General features: G+C 26.1%; 1 protein-coding gene across 1 annotated transcript in view; it reads left to right on the top strand.

Moving 5' to 3' along the window:
• The window catches only part of LOC129957209 (negative elongation factor A-like), a 29,065-nt gene that overhangs the window by 2,055 nt on the left and 5,619 nt on the right, over positions 1-21,391 (top strand). The window contains exons 2-10 of the mRNA XM_056069432.1: positions 4,581-4,752; positions 8,094-8,255; positions 8,730-8,822; positions 10,947-11,092; positions 11,224-11,290; positions 12,537-12,643; positions 14,593-14,710; positions 17,963-18,309; positions 20,385-20,484. Of these exons, the coding sequence (XP_055925407.1) occupies positions 4,581-4,752; positions 8,094-8,255; positions 8,730-8,822; positions 10,947-11,092; positions 11,224-11,290; positions 12,537-12,643; positions 14,593-14,710; positions 17,963-18,309; positions 20,385-20,484 (1,312 nt within the window). The remainder of the gene's footprint in view (positions 1-4,580; positions 4,753-8,093; positions 8,256-8,729; positions 8,823-10,946; positions 11,093-11,223; positions 11,291-12,536; positions 12,644-14,592; positions 14,711-17,962; positions 18,310-20,384; positions 20,485-21,391) is intronic.

Raw genomic sequence — 21,391 nt, 5'->3', positions numbered from 1 at the left:
AATAGTTTTTTTTTTTTTTTGTCAAATATTGGTTTTTTTTTTTTTTTTTTTGCTTAATTGTTGCCCTGAGATTTACATGATTTTCATTGCTTCATCCAACACCGAATTGTGCAATTTTTCTTTCTATTGTTGAAAACTGGGAAAAAGGATTCTGATAATTATCTGTACGAGATGAATAAAAAAAAGTGAAGTTGTAGTATTGTGAAAGTCAGAAGATGGAATGAATCAAATATTTGCATTTTTTAATAAGACTATGATGTTATAGGACTACACTCCATCAAAAAGGTTCATATTATTGCAGAACGGAGCATATGTGTGACAATTTAAATAGCATAACTTTAATACCTGACTATTTGGCATAATTATAAACATGAAAATATATCTGAATGATTTATTTTAAGTCAAATATAACCAATATTCTTAGTGAACCAGTTGGTCGCCAATGGCAACTAATTTATAATAAATTTTCTGCTTTCAGTGAAAAACTTGGGACAAATGCATTTCACAAATAAATAATTTAAGTTGAAGTAGTGAAACATTTTAAAATGGCTCATTATTTGTAATCTTAATGTATAGGTAGAATTAAAAATATCCATTTTCTTAAGAACGTAAGGTTGGGGATGGCAGTGGCTATAGAATGAATTGTGGTATGTATTCTGAATTTGTGAAAAGGGATGACTGGAAAAGAAATGTCCACTAAATATAAGAGCTTATTATTGTAGAACTGTTTTTTTCAAATCTGTAATGAGGATTACAAACCAAAGGCTCAAAACCTGCCTCATCTGACTTGAAACTAGTGGCTAGAAAAAAATTTTGAAAAAAGCTAATATTTTTAATTTTATTTTCCTAGTATTTCTTTATCAAATCAACAATTATTGGTCAATTCTTTTGATCTAAGTTTAATGCATCTTGTATTTCTAATTACAATTCTGAAGTAGATGCATTTATGTAATCTAAAGTGGAGCTGTTTTTGTAGATTTAGCTTCCAAGATTAAAAATTATTTATATATCATAAAAATAATTTCTTTTCAGTTGCAATACTTTTTTTGTAATAATCTGGATGAACTAAATGAAGAATTTAATATACTATGAACAATTGAAAATTTAAAATATGGAATTAATAATAAAAAATTTTCTTACAATATTGTAAATATTTTCTCTTATCACCTAATATATCACTTGGCTGTAATATCCTATTCAGTCCTTCTAATGATGATTGAATCACAATTGCTCATGAGAGGTAATAATGACCACAGTGGCAATCAAAAGAGACAATAGATCTTTCTTTAAAATAATTACTTGAAAAGAGAAGAAACTTTTTCCTTACTCTTAACATGCTGCAATACTGAACTTCAGTCTGGGACATTGACCAAAGGGAGGAAACCTGGAATAAATTCCAAAAAATATATATTTTATTAAGAAATCAGATGATGAAAATAAATTTCTCATCCTGCGAAAATAAATTTCGCAGGAAAAGTTTAAAAGGTTATTAATGTTTGTTGAAGTGTTTTGTTAATTTATGTTTTTCTATTATTTTTCCTTCCTGCATTACTATTTTTTTTTTTTTTTTTTTGCCTTTACCCCAATTATCATATTAAAGAGATCCTAATGTCTACATAAAAGTTAGAAAGGAGTAGCTTTTCAAAAAATTGTAAATTTTTTAATATGTATTATTTATTAATAAATATAAAATAGAACATTGATGAAAACATGAAACTTTTACGATTTGGGACCATTTTTCTTGGAGAGAAAGGGATTTATCTAGTTAATTGGGATGTCATATTATTTTATATCTGTAATATTTATTTCAAATTTGTAGTAAGCTTTTGGAATTTGAATCTGTCCAAGCTATTCCAGGATGTCTTAGTCTATATTCTTAAAATATCCACATTGTGGAAATGTTTGAGATGTCTATTAGTCTTAATTTAAGATGAATATGGTTTATCACAATTATGAATGAATAATAAATGGTGATAATTGGATTATTATATACTAAAGATTGATCTTTTATGGGCTTTTTTTTTTAAAAAAATTTTATACCAAACATTCATTTAAAAAATGGCTATCATTGTGATTTAATACTTTCATGATCAGTTTTTCTCCGCATAGTTCTAAAAATAATCAATTCTAATTACTTTGTATACAAGATAACTTTGGAAGTGATTGAAATTTCTATATTCTTTATTATTGTATATGTTTAATAGTTCAACATGGTATTATTAATCCTCTAGAAGAGAACTGTCTTAATATGGTTTACAATTATGCAACACTCTGTCAATGTGAGGAAGAGTCATTGAGGGGGGGATAGCGAAAGTTAATAAATTATGTATGCTGAAAAATTCTGCTGGCGATGAATGCTTTAAGGGGTGATAAACCCATCTAGTTATCTTAAGTTGCTGTTGTTATGCCTATCTTTCTTTAAAATCTTCATAATTCATGCTTGGGATCTTTTATTTAAAGCAATATTTTCATTTTGAATATTGGACTTAGTGAAATGACATTCTTTGTAATAATGCATTTGTAGTTTGAGTAACCTTCGTATCTATAGATTTAATGATTGTAAATTAAATAAATATTGATAGGGCCATAAAAGCTGCAAGGTTTTGATATATTCTTACCATGATTATTCATTTGAATTTAAATTCTTATACTATAAAATACATAAGGAATAACCTGCATAAACTAATTTTGTTATGTCTACATTACTCCAAATATTATGATTGAAAACAATTTCATTTCTAGGCTTATTCAAACTATCACAATATGTATATATAAATTCTGTATTCACATAAAGTTAAATAGAAAGATAGTCATTTATGCAAGAAAGCTTTGAACATGCAAATTTCAAAAAAATTAAGAATGCTTTAATGCATGTGCCAATTTTATATAGCATATTATATTAAATTTTAAAGCCAATGTAGATAACTTAGTTTAGTTTGTGCATGTCTAAATGGCATTGGGTTGAGTGCCTGGTAAAAGACTCGAAAACTTTTAGGGTAACAAAATGGAAAAATCTTGTCAAAAATAGGATTGGAATTTTGAGGAAGATCGGGGTCCACTTGGGACTGTCGCACCAGTGAAGAAGAAAATGAAAATCTTAGGAGGCGGAATTATATTAGGGTTCTAGCACTTTATTGTGCAAGATAAAAATGATGGGAAATTTAGCAAACAGAATTTAAAGAACTATTTTATTTTATTTTTTTTTTTTTTTTTTTTTTTGCTTTGAGAAAGAACTTTATATGTTTAAAGATACTCGTATTAAACTTTACTGAAATACCATAGAAACTTCTATTTTTTTAAGGGTTAAGTACTTTTCCTTTAGTTTAACAACAGGTAAATCTTGCATCTTGTATAATTGGCTTATACAGATTCTTTTTTTTTTCCCTTGTGTGGCCTGTGTATGCTTAAATCACAGTTTCAAAACTAGAGTATTCCAAATGTGAATATTAATTTTATTAAAATTCAGCCAGTCTCAATGCCAGTTCAATGGGCTGTCAGACCAAATTACCCATAGCTACTATTGGATAGAAATTTGATCATGTGACTGTGACCTTGTATCAAAATGACATTTCTCAGAATATGTTCCTGTCTGCAATACATTAATCTGATTATGTTGTAATAATTTGACTTTGTGAAACAAAGTTTTAATAGTTATGCTTATATGCACATTGATGACTTTCATACTAATAATAAAAGAATTTTCGGGTCGAGATTTATTTTTGGTGATAAATGTTAAACATCAGGAACAATATGAAAATTTGATCTTATTATTTAGTATGTCACCTTTGTGCATGTGTTTGTGCCATTAAAAAAATAGAACCAAGCACATAAGAAAATGCTTCTTTTAAGAACTGTTTCAATAAATGATCCATTTATATCTAATTATAAATGTTATAAAATAAGTCAGAATATTTTTATATGAATTTAAATATGAGTAAAATTAACAACTGCATAGAAACATGGATTTTTTTAAACTTGTTTATTAAGTTTAGACCATAGACAATACATTTTCTTAAATTTAGTGCCCCCCTTTTTTTTGTATTTTTACATTTTGTAACAATATGAATGAAATTGTATATTTTAATTTTATATTTTTTAAAACTTGTTTCATTATTTTTAATTTTCTTTTGCTTTTCATAATTGATTTTCCAAACTTTTTATAAATCTCTAAAATATAAATACGTAACTAAATTCCAAGATTGTATTATGCTAATACTGCTTGTCTAAAATTGTTATGAACTATTTCTTACTATTATACTTTTTTTTATTTATTACTGTACTTTTTATTATTATTATTATTATTTGGTCTGATAAATATTTTTATTGAAATATTTCATACCATTTAATTACTGTCTTTTACTTAAATTATATTGTTATACTTGTATTGATTTTGAACTTTAAGAAATGTCTTGAAATTATAAAGTTTTGATTATAAATGTAAAATTATTAAATAAGATTGGGATTTGTAACTGTTACTTGGAAAGAAAAAAAAAAAAAAACTCAGAAATTTTCAATTGTCTCTACATTAAATTATTTATCAAGGCCAAGTTTTACTAATTTGAGCTGTCTTCTTTCTCTAGTGGAAGGTTGAGCTTGAAGAGATCCTTGAAGTCGCTTTAGTAGACAGTGACCAATGGGTTTCTATGTTAGCCGAGCTTCTAAAGTCTTACCCCAGTACTGGACTTTTAAATTTCCAGATTGAAGAAAATGCTTCTGTCTTTACAGATGTTGTAAATGACCTAAAGAAATTAGGTATTTATATATATTTTTCATTTCTTGTATTTATGTTCTATGTTTTCTCCTTTATCGACATTTCTTTTTATTAACTAATGTAAAGCATTAAGCAATGAATTAAATATTAGTGAATATAATTTTTTACAGACTTCTGACATTGTATGCTTAGCTAATCTTGAAGCTTGTAGTTTTAAAATTTTAAAAGAGAAATTAAAATTTCATAAGCATAGTGATATTGCAGATGCACAGTTTTCTTTCATTTTTTTTTTTTTTTTTTTTTTTTCTGTTTTATAGAGGTAACCAATATATATATCATATAATTTAACTTCCTACTTCACTTAATTTATTTCAACAAACCAATAAATATTTAAATTAATTTTGGATTTAGGGTGAAAAGATTGAATATGCATAAGTTTTGTTCATTTTTGTTGATAAATCATTGCTTCAGAGGACAGAGTAGTGGACTTTAATCTATTGTACAGTTTTTCTTTAAACATTATTGTATTTATATTTCACTACATATAATATTTTAAAAATGGAAATTGGGAGTCTTTTTAACTAAGAGGCTTGGATTTGTTGCTGTTGCTATTTATAAAATTATAACTTTTGAATTTTTTAGTATGTTTTTCCCCCTATAATTTAAAGATACAAAATTTAATGATTAAAGTTTATAAAATCAATAAGATCAGGAGTCTAAGCCACCATAAAAAAATAATAATGTGTAGCATAAGACATGCAAGTTAAAAGTCAAAATACATATAAGCCATAAAATTCAAGCCTCGTATAATAAGCCGCCATTATCGAAAAAGAAAAGATTTGTATTACAAGCATTAGGAAGATATTTTTTAATTAATATAAAGGGAAAAAATTCAGTAAATTCACATTAAAATGCAATATTATAGCCATTTATAAAAAGAAAATAATATATGTTATCGAAACATTTAAAATCTGGTATGGAATGTAGAAAATCGGCCAACAGTGTGTCAAATAATATCTCATACATTTCCTGGGCATTTTAATAGATAGAATGATAAATGGACAAGGTATGAAATTCATCTCTTATTTGTTTTCAATTTTATGTGCCAAAGCACATAATTTTTGATCGACTGCTCAGGCTCATATTATGCACTTTGTTCAGATCTATATTCTCAGATTCATTTTGAATATTATGTGACTTTTAATCATTTGATCAGACTCAGAACTTGCATTTTGCACTTTGTTAACAATCGTTAAAATGTGCAATTTTATTTAAATTTGTTAACAAAACATTAGTTTTCTGCAATGTTGCATGAAAATAGAAGAACAAATAATATTAAAGAAGGATCCATAGTCAATCAACATGTGATGATGATTCAAAGATGAACTTGAGCTTTCAGTTCATGCTGCTAAGCTTCAGTTGATATAACATGATGCAAAATAATGGGTTTTGATAGATTAGCGAAAAGTAATGCAACTAATTGTAAAATAGACTGCTTTTTTAATGTTAGTGGCTTTCAAGTGGGCTTTTTTTTTTTTTTTTTTTTTTTTTTTTTTTTTCCCTTATAGGAAATATTTTATTGCCACAAGAAATTCTTGTTAGTTTATTGTGTGATATGAAATGAAATAACTTGGAAATTAATATAAGCTAGAAAATATCTTTATATATATATTTCCTCTTGTGTAATATTTACAAATCTCATTTCAGTGAATTTTTTTAAAAATATGCTGCTATTTTAAATAATAAAATAGTTTAAGATAATTCATTGCTAAAACCTGAACTTAAATTTGTCAATCTTAGGGTACCCTGCAGTAATTTGGGACTTGTAAGCTAATGGCAGTCTCAGTGTAGTTATTGGACCATTAAGAATTCAAGTCTTGGTATCTTAAAAGGCTGTCATATTTGCTGATTAAATATTTCTGAATGTCTTTATATTGGGCTGAAGTGTCGTTTCAAGAATCGGGTTCCAATTCAGGTACTGCTGCATCTTCCTTTGACTGTCGTTCAGAATAGCATGATCTGTCACCTGAATAAGCACAACGCACCGAAAGAATGTTAGATGTGGATTCCACATATAAAATCCAAACAAGCCTTTTCTTTTTTATTAATCTTAGTTTATGTTTTATATTATTTAAGTTTGTGTCATTAATTATATTTAAGATGTTTTCACAGCAATAAATTTATATTGTAATTTTAGCATGTGTTAAAATTTTAATTGTTCTTTTTGAATGTATTATTAAATGTTCATGTTATTAAATATTTGCCTAATCAGTTATTTAAAAAGTTTTAAAATACAAACACTAGAAATCTTAATTTTACTTGATACAGTGTGAATAATTTTTATTTCACCATTTTTTTACAATCATAATTTTATAACCTATATAATAAATAATATTCATTAGGTTTTATAATGTTTCAAAGAAAATTGTATTAATGTGAAGAAAGGGGAATAAAATATTGCAAAGGTCAAAATATATTAATTTACAGACATTATATTTTTATTTATAATATGTACAAATTCTAATTATGATTAAATCTTTTTGTAGATTATCTTAAGAAAAATCTATGTCAGTATATAACTTAATTTATATTGTATATTAATATTGCATAGCAGATTAAAATATGAATGAAGATTGGTTGAAAATATCATTCCATTAAATAATCTTTATGATTTTATTCTTTCTTTAGATAAAAATTTCATTTCTTGATATGTTCAGCTAAATTTTATTTATTTCATTATTTCCATGTTTTCAAACTGCTTTCTTAATTTCTTACAGGCTTAATTGTGTACAGGCTTGCTTTCCCTTCCACTGTACACAATTAAATGCGTAATTTAAACATTCATTCTTAAATATTCTTTGTAATAATTTTTTTTTTTTTTTTGAGATTACAAGTTCATTTTTTAAAAAATATTCCTTTCAAACAATTATATTTCTGGAATAATAAATCTTAAAAGTATGGTTCATATATCCATATTGGTTTTACGCACTTTCCTTCTTGCTTTATTGTTGTTTATTTATAAATAAAAGTTATAATCAAAATATTTAATTTATTATATTATTTTCCTAATATTTGGGGGGGGGTCATGTGATTTATTAAAAATATTTATTGTACATTTAAAATATAGTTACTAAATTATTCTAAGTTTCAGACATTGTAAATTGCATCTAAAAAGTTTACAGTTTATTTTTATTTTCAAAATATTAAGGAGTATGTTATATTTTAATACAAAAGAAATCTATAATAAGATAAATAATAGAATATAATTTATTCTGTTTTTTATAGTAGAATTGTTTATGCTAAAAACTTGCTGGAGGAACTGATTTGCAAAGATCTTGTTGCCTTTAATTCTCTTCATGGAAAAACTGTTCATTTGTTTCAGTGAGAAAACATAGTGATCAGGCTATGCTTCCAATGGAATGCCTGTACCTGAACCGCACAGCCCTGACCTCTGTGGTTGGGCAGTTGCCCCAGCCTGCAAAACATTTCACCCTCAAACAGAAGCCCAAGTCAGCTACCCTCAGAGCTGAACTGCTGCAGAAATGTAAGTCTTATTTAATCATTTGTTAGCTGAAATTCATTCATTAGCTAGATTCATACATCTTAAATTGCACAGAATGAAAATGTTTTTATATGTTTTATTAATAAAATAGTAATTACTTAATAAAATGTAACCAGATCTTCACTTATACCTTCTGTATGTTACTGTACTTTAATATAAACCTTTTTTATTATTATTTACTAACTCATCTTTGAGATTTCTCTTCCTGTATTCTTCAATAGAATAAAGTTCTTCATCCTACATGAATTTTTATTTTAAATTTTGTAAACAAATACCAAAAGTAAGTGGCTCTGTGCAAGCATGTATAAATCATTGGGAGTTGGTAAATAAATTTTCTTCAACAAAAATGTTTCAATTCTTGAATATTATCTACTGTTATTTAGCTACTAGTGTCTATCTACTGTTATTTAGCTATGTTATCTGTAACAAAAATGTTTTGCCTTATTTTTTTTATAGCTAGTGATGCTGTCAACAATTCTAAGAAGAATTCCACTACTCCATCTGTCCCTATTCGATGCCGTGGCCTTATCAAACCAATAAATGATGCAAGTAAGGATAATTAATTTTTCTGTATAATTTTTTTTGCATTCATGTATTTTTTTTTATTAAAAATTTAGAAACTTATTATTTGTGTCTAAATAGAATGACATGGAATCTGTTGTAATTGTCAGCAATGGATCTTGCCGATACTACCAAATAGTTTTACCTGATAATTGAATATATGTTTTTAGAACTCGCTTTTTATAATATCTCTTGTTTGTTATCCACATCTTTCAGTCTTTCAACCACTGTTAACTGAATAAAATTGAAAATTGCATAATTTATTTTAAACCAAAATACATATAACTTCATAAGTTAGAAAAAAAATTAATACGTATCACATGAAATTACATATTTATTAATGAAATTATATATAATTTTAGATGTCTACTTGCTTATACAATAGTTTATGGCAATCTAAAGTGATCCTTCATAACATGTACTGATATAATAAATTTTATAAAAATCTACAATCGTTTCTTTCCTTTTTTTTTTTTTTTTTTCTCCCCACTTTACCTTTATGGTTTGCATGCTGTCTTCATCCAATCCTTCTTCCTTTTCACTTCTTTCATCACATGTTCAATTATTTGGTTAATTTGAACATTATGAAGAATGTGATAGTAACATATATATATAATCTTCTTTTCTCTAATTTATATAATATAAATTTTGATTTAAACTTATAGCTTTAAAATTGCCATATTTCCAGTATTGCTGTCATTAAGCATGAAATGTTAAGAACTGAAATTATAAATATTTATGTTGAGTATTTAAAAGCTCTTCATACATATATATATTAATAAGTTTAAAGTTTGTGTTTAAATCTCTAAACATCAATGAAATCTCTTAACTAAACTAGATCTAATGATAGTTATAAGATTAGTCATAATAATGACTAATCCACTTTCTTTCAGGTTTTTACATCTCAGAGTGTATCATATATTTCTGTTTTGTTATGCATGATGGTATTACTGGTTTGTGGAGTCTTTGTAACATCATGGATATTAAGATGAGAAATAAAATTTGAACTGAGGCTTTATTGGATAAATTTTAGTTTTTAGCTTTTTTAAATCGTAGGGAAAGTATATAAGAAAATGTGGAGTTAATTTTGTACTCTGTTGTGTTCATTTTAATTTTATCTGTCACTTTCACTAGCAATTAGATTCATTATTTATGGCATTGTTGGATCATAGAAAATATTTGTAGTTTAAAAATTTGTGGTTTATGGTTGTTATAAAAAAGGTTGCAAATGATTTAAAGGCTATAATTATTTTCCATTACAAATTAAAAGATGCATAATTATTGTTTACTTCAAAGAAAATAGTTTTGAAAAATATTTTGGACAGAGTATTGTATAAATAATTTGGCATAAAGTTTGGCATTTTCTAAACATTAGTGCCCTTAGAGCATTTTTTATTCTTGTTAGAGTTCAATTTTCAGTCAGTAAGATTAGTTACTGTTTCTGCATCTTTAGGTTTTTCTTTTTTCATCTTTCTCTGTAGTTGATCAAAGGCCAAACAAAATGTAATTTATATAGAGTTTTGAACTGAACATAGCTATAAAAGAAAATTGTATAGCTTTATTTCTTTTTTACATGTTATTATCTTGGCAATATGTCATTTTAGATAATTAACACTGTTTCCTAATATATACATTGGCAATAATTAAAGAACTGTCATATCACAAAAAATGTCTGTTTATTGGAGGGAAATTAACTGCAAAGAGTCTGTTGTTGAGTTTTATGGTAATAATTTTATTGCCTGAAAAAAATGTGGCATGCTTGTCAGTATAAAATTGTATTAAACAATCGTTATTCATTACATTCTATGTGAGTGAGAAATCCCATTCTCATTTTGTGAGAGAAAAAGACTTCATTTTGACTATGGGAGAATATATCATTCTGATTATGTTTGAACTCCCAAAAAATGTGCACAGAGTGCTGCAAAATCACATTACCTGATTTCGAAATTAACTTGAATGATGGATGTATATATAATGTTTTGCCAAAGTGTTTATTTTCTGGTTATTAAGCATATATTGTCCCACCCTGTAAATATGCATCTGCATTCATGCTGACATGTAACAGCATTAAAATATTCTGTATGTTAACTTGCTTAAAAATTAAATTTCCAGCTCCTTTGCGTGGTATTCCTAGCCGAATTAATGCATCTGGCTTCAAGTCTCGTGCCAGTCCCCTCGGACGACTGAATTCCAGTACTCCACCTACTAGTCGAGTTCCTCCCAGAACACCTGCTGGGCGAAAGGATGGAGGCATAAAGGTACATTCCATACTATAATTTGAAATTATAATTTTTAATGAGAGAACTTTTATCATTTTATATATTTTGCTTTTAAAATTGCAGCTGTTTTGTTGCAGATTTTATAACTTTTTTTGTTTGTTTCTTTAAAGTTACTTGAAATAGATGAGCAGCCCATGGGCTATGGTCGAGATGCCAAAAGGAGAAAGAAACTTCCAGGTAATTGCTAGTCTTTTTTTTTTTTTTTTTTTTTTTCTTTGGCTTGCTATTTGAGTCTGTATTTGAAACATTCTTTTTAAAAATTGTTACTGAAGTTCCAGTGATAAATTGAGTATATCTTTAATTTATATATTAGTCATCTTGATTTTTTAATAATTTGTTTGAATTAATATCTCAAAAAGCATGGCTAACAAATATGTGTTCTCATTACTATGCAAAGTCATAGCTTTTTTTTTTTTTATTGGGGAACTAAAGATTTGAATTTCATTTATATTAAACATCATGTATGATTTAAGGAGTTCAACTTAGTCCTTGGCTGAAATAGTTTCAGCCGTAAAAGTTTGGGATGAGTGGCTCAATTTTCTTTTCAAATTGTGAAGTTTGGACATCTCGCATTTTTCCTAATCCATATATGACCTTTTAAATATGGGTGAAATTATATATGTTTAATATGCCAATTGTAATAAATGACAAAAAAATATGAAAAGTGAAAATTACTGGTGGATATCTATAGAATGGTTGACATATGCAATACATAATAATTTATTTAAAAAAAAAAAAAGAATTTGCTTATTGATGATCATTGTAATGCATGCAGATTTGCTATATTGCTTATTCATGATTGCCAGAGTCAAAAGGTTAAAATAAGATACTTTTTGAGAGTTTTGTTTTATTCAAAGGTGTCGTATAAAATAATCTGCTATAGGTTGTTGGAGTGTCTTTATATCGAATATCTTGAATGTTCAATAAGACTGTTCAGACTCGAATTGAAATGTTCAATAATCCATTAAGGTATCTTATCCTCATTTTTTAAATAGATATAGCTAATGATCTTTAAGTAAGGATAAGACTTATGCAATACTCTGAATTTTTGTTATTATGCATGTTCTTTGCTTGCAAAGTTGACACCAGGTTTTAAAATTTTTCATAAGATAATTTTCAAAGTAGAATTTAATATAAGAAAGCAGTTATTTCTACAGAAAATGGAAATGTGTAATCGTAATCAGTAAAATTTAAAATACATGTAATGATTTTTATTGTTGTTAAATTATTATATTTCTTTGTATCCACTCTATTTAAATCACTAAAAATTCTTAACTAAAATATTACAATTGCAAAAAAGTTTCTTCCGCTACTCTCCAAATCTTGGAAAGTGCCAAAAGATTTTATTTATTTTATGTGTTTATGTATTTTGTGTTTCAATTATTTATATTTTCAATAATCCTTTTTTCTTAAACTTTCTCAGAGGTCGAAACACCCGAAGCTCGAAAGGAAAAGGACGGGGCAACTCCTCCTGTCACTTCTTCCCCAAGTACGCCAGACTATGCTGCTGGGCTTCTCACTACTTCACAGGTGACCTATTTATTCATGATATTCACGGTTTTTCATCAGTTACTTAAATTGCTTTATTGTTTTAAAAATTCTGTAACATGGTAATAGATTTTAAAATGTAAGACTTTTTACATGACGTTTTAACTGGAAAACAATTATTCTCAAACTGCTGTCATTATTAAACCATTCAGAATGGTAATCAAATATTTCTGATCTCATGATTGTGATCTCATTTCATATAATATTATATATGAAATGAGCCTTTCTGACTTCAGCGGAAAGATATATACAATATCATGAAAGATAAATATAATATTGTGAGCCATGAAGGGATAATCACATGATCACTGTCCTGAACAGGTTATAGAAATCATTTTTTTGGAAATATTTTCATTTGAAGCATCATATTTTTTTTTTTAACTGGCTGGCCAATTATTTCATGTAAAATAATTCTAATACTATAAAATTTTCGATAACATTATTAGCTTTTGCTTTCATGTTATGTGCTATACTGAAAAAACATTTGCAATTAAAAAAAACTCATACTTTCTCTGTTATCTTTTCCCATCATAGATCAGTAATTATAATTGAGCTTATTTGGATTTATTCTTACAAAAAATATTTCTGATTAATTTTTGTACATATCCACCAATGATTAAGAAATTTTTGTAATTGCTACAAAAATTAAATAAAAACTCCATATTTATGGATATATAGAAAAAATCTATGAATAGTTACATTATGGAAATTATAAAAAAGCTGAAAATGTTGTCTTCCCAAATCATCACTCACAGCAGTGCTGATAATGAAAAAAATTTTAGAATGGTTAAAAAAGAAAAAAAATGCAATCTTGTTCCTGCATAAATACAAAAGCACTAGAGTCGCTCCTTATAATAAAAATGTTAATGATGACAGATGACAGACAGTGTGTGATGTTAATGATGAAGGAAAAGGAAAAATCATATTATTTAATGAAAAAAACATTGTAAATGTTTAACAAATGTTAATTTGTGTAGTCAACAAAATCATATCTAATTTTTTAATTAAAATTAGTGTATTTTGGTCATTAATATATGTATGCTAAATAATTTTGAATAATGCTTGAAAGTATATGTTTTAATTAATTAAAATTCTTTGGAACTATCTATTGAATAATTTGGTAATCAATGTTGGAGGATATATCCACATAATATTGTATTGTTGCTTTTAATCATCTAAATGTCACATAAATAAATTAATAATTTTTCCCCTCTGTATCTTTGGCATTAGTTTTTATTAAAAATTACTGTTAAATTTAATTAAAAAATTATTAATAGAATTAAAAAATTAGTTCATTCAATGTTAATAAAATTGAAATAACTTCTAAAGGCAGCAAGTACTAATTAGATGGATTTATTCGCATTAATCAACTTCGATTAATACATCGTATCGCATAAATATATATTTTTTATCACAGATTTAAATTTTTACTTTATTTTAATTTATTAATTATACTTGAAATTTTATATTATAATGAGCAATAATGATGGAGCGTTCTGAATGATTAGCTGTATTCAAAATGATGAAATTAATGTGTGATGTTTCTGTAGTTTCAAAATTTTGTTTTGTAAACTAAAGCATATATTACTCCTACAAAATCTTAAATTTGTTTTCTTTTATTTGTTTGAATGATATTTTGGTTGAGATACATTATTAAGTAAGGCAATACAGAAGAATTGGAGACGTAGCAAGAAATCGCTTGGATCATGTCTGCAGTGTTGCTAATTCCTCCAGCTAAGTAATGAATGTTTTGCAAGTCGCATAAGCGAAATATTTATATAGATTGTAAGAGAATTATTCTTAAAAGTACAAGCAGTGGTCGTGAGACATATAGTAAATTGTAAATTTGGATATGCTTTTTTTATTAACAATTTTTGAAGAATTTTAATTTTGTTGTATGTTAAATAATTATTTTCATTTTTAATCTTTAGCTCTCTGGTCCAAGTATTGCGGTGATAGCCCCTGGTGGTGGCGCAACACCCAATTATGCTTCACCAGCTCCAGCTACTCCTCTTCCCACTACAGCCAATACAACTCCAACTTTACCTGGTAAAAAAGCAGTCATTAAAATACTAGTCAGAAAACCAAACAACGGTAATATTATTTTGAATCAGATTAAAATAACATTTAAAAAGGTACTGCCTTTACTGACCATCATGGGAAGTAAGGAGGTTGCAATCATCCTTCAAATATTTAGAATTCTGATTCATTCATCGGGTTTCTTTTTTTTCCTGTTGGAAAGAAATTCATGAGTTATTGAATCTACATTTCAGAATAAAAGATATCTTTAATAAAATGTTAAATTAATGAATCATAATTAAAATTAATGTAACTATGTAAAGTATTTTATTTTGGACTAATAATTCAGAATGATGAATTTCTGACATACTGTCAGTTTCTCAACAGTTAGTCCATATCATATGATTTCAGTTTAGTTCAGAATGAAGAGTTTGTGGCATACTGTATATAATGCATTTTATATCTCAAATTATTAAATTTATGTAACATAACAAACTTTACTATGTGCTAGAAATTTTTATTTATATTTTGTTTTCATTGATATATTATAAATATAGTAAAACATTTTCATTTTTTTTTTCTCAAGTTTTGTTGATTCTATACATCTTGGAAATTTTCCAGCTTTTATATCATACAATTCATAATTAACTTGCATATATATATTTTTTTAAATACTGTTTACTGTTATTTGTTGATTTGTATGCTGTAATTGGCTATCCATATAATTTTACTACTAGGCTGATGCTACTGTACCTTAAAACATGCTTATCATGGCATGGCTTACATGCTTATCAGTGGTAGAATGTGTTTCTTTAAATATTATTCATCTCCTTATAAATGAATATTTCTTTCTTGTTTTGAGTTCTAAACATTTTCTGGTAAACCAAATGTAAATTTTAACTCAGAAACTCAAAGCATAGTTTATTTTCTCTTCTATTGAAGGCATAGGTCTACTATAATTTAAAAAGATAAGTTTGACATAAAATTTTTGAAAGGAAAAAAAAATTATTCTCAACTCTTTTTATTTCTTTCTTCAGATACAAATTAAAAAAAAAAATAGAACAATGAACTATTATGGACATTCTTTAGACTACAGAAGTAGAACATGAGAAGAATAACATTAGAACAAGTTGTTTGAGTCAATAAAATAATTTATTAATACTGCTCTATCAAGTTACTGCTTTATCAAATTAACAAATTGGTTAGCAAATAAATATTCAAAATATTAAAATGTAAATATCTTGAGCAGTGGCAAGATGCATTACTAAATATTTTAAAGTCAAATATCACAGATCTAAGTGTCGGTAATTATTATCATGTAATGCAGAAGTATCAATGGTCTGATTTATATCATGAATGGCTTACATGCTTTTGTCAATTTAAAAGAATGGCAATGGTGCGATGTTTGTGCGCCTTGTTTATTGATTTAAAGGTATAAGAATGATATGCAAAAAAAAAAAAATGGGTTAGAATGTTAGCATATTTAAGAATTGGGTGGCAATCGTATTACTCATCGAAGTAGAGTTGAATGTAAATGCATTGAGGTTATTGAACTACAGATTTATCTTTCATTATTAAATGTAAATGCTAGTTCAAACTATCAGTGTTTTACTAAATATTTTGTACCAATTTTTTTTTTTTTTTTTTTTTTTTTTTTTTGAAGGAGTACAGAAAGGCAAAAGGCTATTAAATAATTTTTTATATGGAATAATTAAAGTAGATGAGAAAAGATCTATGTCATAACCTGAAATAGCATTTAAGATATAGCTAAAAGTAAAATTTTGTGCAAAAGATATTTGTATCAGCTTTTAAAAATCATTTAATCACATGCAGTAGAGAAATGTTTCTATAAATTGGAAGAATTTGGAAGCAAAATTGGTTTTTATTTGTAAATTGGAAGTGACAGTTTATCTATTTATGATAGATGAAAAATTTAAAAAAACATTTTTGAAGAGGACATGAGACATATTCATAGAATTAAGGATTGGGAAATCTGCTTTAATACAATTCTTTGGTTTCATTCTCTTCTTTGTTATTTTATTCCTTTAACTTGTGATTAATAATTGATTTCGGTAAACTATAATATCGTTTTTAATGTTAAAGTAGTTAGCATAACCTATAATATAAGATTTTGAAAGATAAGCTTTATTTTCATAATCTAATGCATAAAATTGTTTAAAAGTTTTTGTTCAGGATTTTCTTGCTTAATATTTTCAAATAGCAGCAAAATTTGAGTATATATTGCTTCAGAAACGTGTTCCATTTATGAAATTTCTCTGAATTATTCTGTTTTGATACTTTAATTTTAAACTCATATGTCATAAAAGGCTTATATTATTGTTATTTATGTTGAAATTGAATTGATTATTAAATTATTTTCTTTTGAACTATTTTTTTTTTTAATTCTACGCTGAACTCCTAAATTCTGCCCAAAGATAAAATTCATTCTGGGAAATCATATTATTAAAGATATCTTTAGCTATCATTGATAGAATATCCTGTGTGTAATTTTTTAAATTAAAACGCATTTATGAAATATATTTGTTGAAAAATGAGAAATGAACTTTTTTTTTTTTTTTTTTTAAAGGAATATAGCCTGAAAATTTTTATCTGGTGAAAATATTTATTAGGCAGTTTTACCAGATAAGGCTAAATGTTGATCCCTTTAGGCTAAAAGTTACAGAGAAAATTATTTGAAATTTTTACCATAAAAAACAGAATAATTTTTAAAAAAAATTAAAGTTTATTTTTTTACTGATATTAAGGAAGTGTCAATAAAACTAATTTATGGGCTTGGGATTCGTTATGCTATAATATCTTAGATATTTTTAATTGATATAAATTATAAAATACAGAATTAAATTTTATGCTAAATGATATTTAATTAAATAGCAGTATTTGGAATCATTCTATTAAGTAATTGTTTGATTTCTATTTCAGTAATGTTTTAAGTAATTTAATATTTTAAAAATTTATTATTTAATCTATCACAGAAGATTACTTTGTTTTTACACTTACGTAAAGAATATATGAGAAATTGTTCTTTATAGACTTTTATTATTTGCATTATTCACTAAAGTATACCCTTAAGGAAAACACCTTATTTAAGGAAACCTATAAAATAAATATTAGGTATAAAAATAGTGGAAATTTTTTCTTCTGTTGCAAAAAAAAAATTCAGTTGAAATGAAGCTTATCTTGTCTTCTAGATGGTTACTTTACTTAAAAAGTAAATTTGGTTTTTAGAAATTTTTAGTAACATTTAATTTCTAATTTTTACAGTTGCAACTACGACCATGACACCTGTGGTGAAACGAGAAGTTTTATTGACGAATCCTCCCACCGCTGAACAGCCAGCCAATCAGGTGGCAGCTCCTGCTCAAACTGTCAATGCTGCACCAACGCAACCTGAAACTCCAAAAACACAAGTCATCCATGCAACGACCATTGGCAACCTAACGCCACTAGGGACTGCATCCCTACAACTGCAACACATGCCTGTTCAGCCACAGCAACAGGTGCCCACACAAATTCTACAGCCTCCTCCTGCGGTACAGCCTCAGCAGCAAGTCCAGATGCATACAATAGTTCAACCAACACCACCTCCTAAAAAGAGTCTTTCACTAACAGTGAGTTTTTGCATATTTCTCTTCTGAGATAATTTAGAAGTTGTTAAAATATGATTAAAATAAGAAGACTGTCAAATCAAAGAATTTTAGTTTTTAAATGAATAAACCAATATTTTTATTTTAAAATCAGTTAGGTTGGTGCTCTTAAGATAAGAGTGTCTGATTGATAAAACTGTTTATAACAAATTCTTATAGTCAACTAAGTCACATGCAAGCAAAACGTTAACAGACACTAAGATAGATTGAGAAATTAGAAGAAAATTGCGATGGTTAACTGTCATATTAATAATTTTCAGCTTTGATTGAAACTTGCCTCTCTCTATACATTTTACATTTACTGTGCATTTTTGCTTGTAATAAATTTTCTGTATAACTTGGTAAATGCAAAGATCACTAAAGTTTGATTTTCTAAAGAATTAAGAAGATGTGGATGTAAAACTTTGTGCAGGAAAAAAAATGATTAATTTTTTTAAGTGACAAAATAAAATTATGTTTAATAGATTTAATAATTAATATATACACAGTAACTTATTTTATCTATTCATTAGAATTATATAAAAAATTTAATAAAATTTCCTTAAATAAATAATATTTAATTAGCATTATATAATACTTTGAATGCTGTAGCAATTCAAAATAGATTGTATAATAGTCGTTTATTAGTCTATTAAAAAATTTTAATTGAGAAAATTTCATTTTTTTCCTCGATTTGAGTATTCTGTGTAGTAGTTAAAGTCTCAAATAAGTGAAAGATCTTTTAAAAGCTTCTGAAAAGCTGCTGATTCTTTTCCTACATTAATGAGTTAAAACCTTTGATAGCATGAAAAATTATTCACATATGCACAATGTTTTAAACTTTTTTTTTTTTTTTTTTTTTTCCCTGCTGGTAGACTTTTAAAACTTGCTCTGTTCTCCAAACACTAATCACGCAAGATTCAAAGTGTTTCTCCTATTGTTTCAAAGTAAAATATTAATATTTTTTATTGTTTTATGCATTGAAAACAATGTTAATTAATCAATTTTTCAAATTTATTCTGGTGTGATTCTGAATTTAATTTAAAAAAAAAATGAAAGTTTCTTAATGCTCAGTGTTATGATAATTTATTAAGTAAAGTTGCATTTTAAGTAATGTTTTGTTAGTATATTGAACGAAATTTAATGTAAATTGTGATGATTTTACATTCTGATTTTTCTGTTTAGGATTTTTGAAATATTAATTGTAATCCTTTATCAATTGCTCTTATTTCTCTGCTATGGACTTGTAATTAATCCAAATGATTTTGAATTTTAAGTAGATCAGTCAGAAGTTAAGTTGATCTCTCATTTTTATAAAAAGTTCATAGGTTATGTATATTAAAAGTGTTAACCCAAGGCGAAACCAGGTATATCACCTAGTTCCAAATAAAAGTCAGATTATAATCTCTATATATATTTGATTTGTAGGAGATGCCTTAAATTTACGAAATTTGTATATATATATATAATTCCAGTTTATTTCGATAAATACTGTCAAACAAAGAATTTGTTTGAAATCTTGTGTCCTTAGTGAATAAATTTTTAAGTGAATGCATTTTTTAGGCTATTGTTCCATACAAAGATTTGATTAATGTACAGTCTAAAAAGCAATAAGAGATTTTTAATTTTTTTTAATCAAGCATTTTTGTTGAAATCTTGTCCAATTGTTATATCCTAAAAGTTATATACTGTTTATTAATTTTTTTTTAAATTGTAGTTATTTATTAAACTACTTGTGTACTTGTTAAATCTGTTATGTATTAAAAATTATCATCTTTCCTTGCTATACTTATTTTCGGATATAGTTTTTTTTTAATACAAATTTCTGCATAAATTTTATTGAACTGGTTTTTCAAACTAAGTTTTACTTATAGTCAAACTAGACAGTAATTGATGCCCTAAAACTCAAATTTAAATAAAGGTAGAGAATATGCTATCTGAATTCTTGAAATGAATATAGTTGCAGGTGTCATTTATCTCACCTAGAGGTTTCAGATAACTAATTTTTCTTTTTTTTGATGGGATACATAATTTATTTATAAATTAATTTCTCTTTGCAGAAAGAGCAAATGCAGGAAGCTCAAGATATGTTCAACAAATCAAACAAAGTTACGAGACCAGAGAAGGCTTTGATATTGGGTTTCATAGCTGGCTCTAGAGGTATGTTCAAATTTATTCCCCTATATAAAAATAATGTTCATTATTAATTGTACAATATTTTAAAAATTAAATATTCAGCCAAAAATAGAATATTAAATCAAAAATTTTATGGAATTTTTGAAAATTTGTTTAAATATTTATTCAATTTTTACTTTAAGTTTACTTACCAAGTTAACTCAAAATAAACTTATTATTGATTACATATGCAATATTAATGTATTGAAAGTTTCAGATGAAAGCTTAAAATTTTTAATTGGTTTATGCATTTATTTTATTATAGTTGCTTATTGATTTTTTTAATATTTTGTAAAAAGTGTGGTTGTTAATCTTTTCTTCTGTTTGAACAAAAAATTGGAATTGAATACACTTTACATATGTATTAATTGGTTGTTAATTGCAGCTTCACTTATCTTTATTTTCCTCTTAATTTAAATTTTTTATTTTGTCGACTGATTTCAGTTGTAAACTGTACTTTTTAGAGAAAAAATTTATTTAAAAAAATCAGTTCATTGATTAAGCTGCTCTATTTATTTTCTTAAAATTTAGTGTTTTGAAATTTATCAATGGAATATAATATGAACATTTCAAAGGGAAAGAACGTTTTGTTACTATTTTATTTCTTTATGTCAATTTTTTTATTGATATTATCTTATTAGTAAAACTATCATTAATATCTCTCTCTCTCTTTTTAAAAGAAATGGTTGTTTCATGCTTAAGACTTTCTAATTATTAAAAGTATGATAATACTTAATGAAATTGATGGGCCATTTTTAAAGTTTGTAAAATTTAAATGATCGTGAAAAAGATGTATCAAATACATTTCACTTTTAAATTTAAATCTACCATTTTATGAGATTTGTTCATTCTTTATCTTTTTAACATCCAATTAGTGAGAAAGCTGTCATTA

Source organism: Argiope bruennichi, chromosome 11, assembly GCF_947563725.1.
Source record: "Argiope bruennichi chromosome 11, qqArgBrue1.1, whole genome shotgun sequence".
NCBI classification, from domain to species: domain Eukaryota; kingdom Metazoa; phylum Arthropoda; class Arachnida; order Araneae; family Araneidae; genus Argiope; species Argiope bruennichi.
Note: the sequence above shows the minus strand (reverse complement) of the source record. Positions and strands in the feature narration are given on the sequence as shown.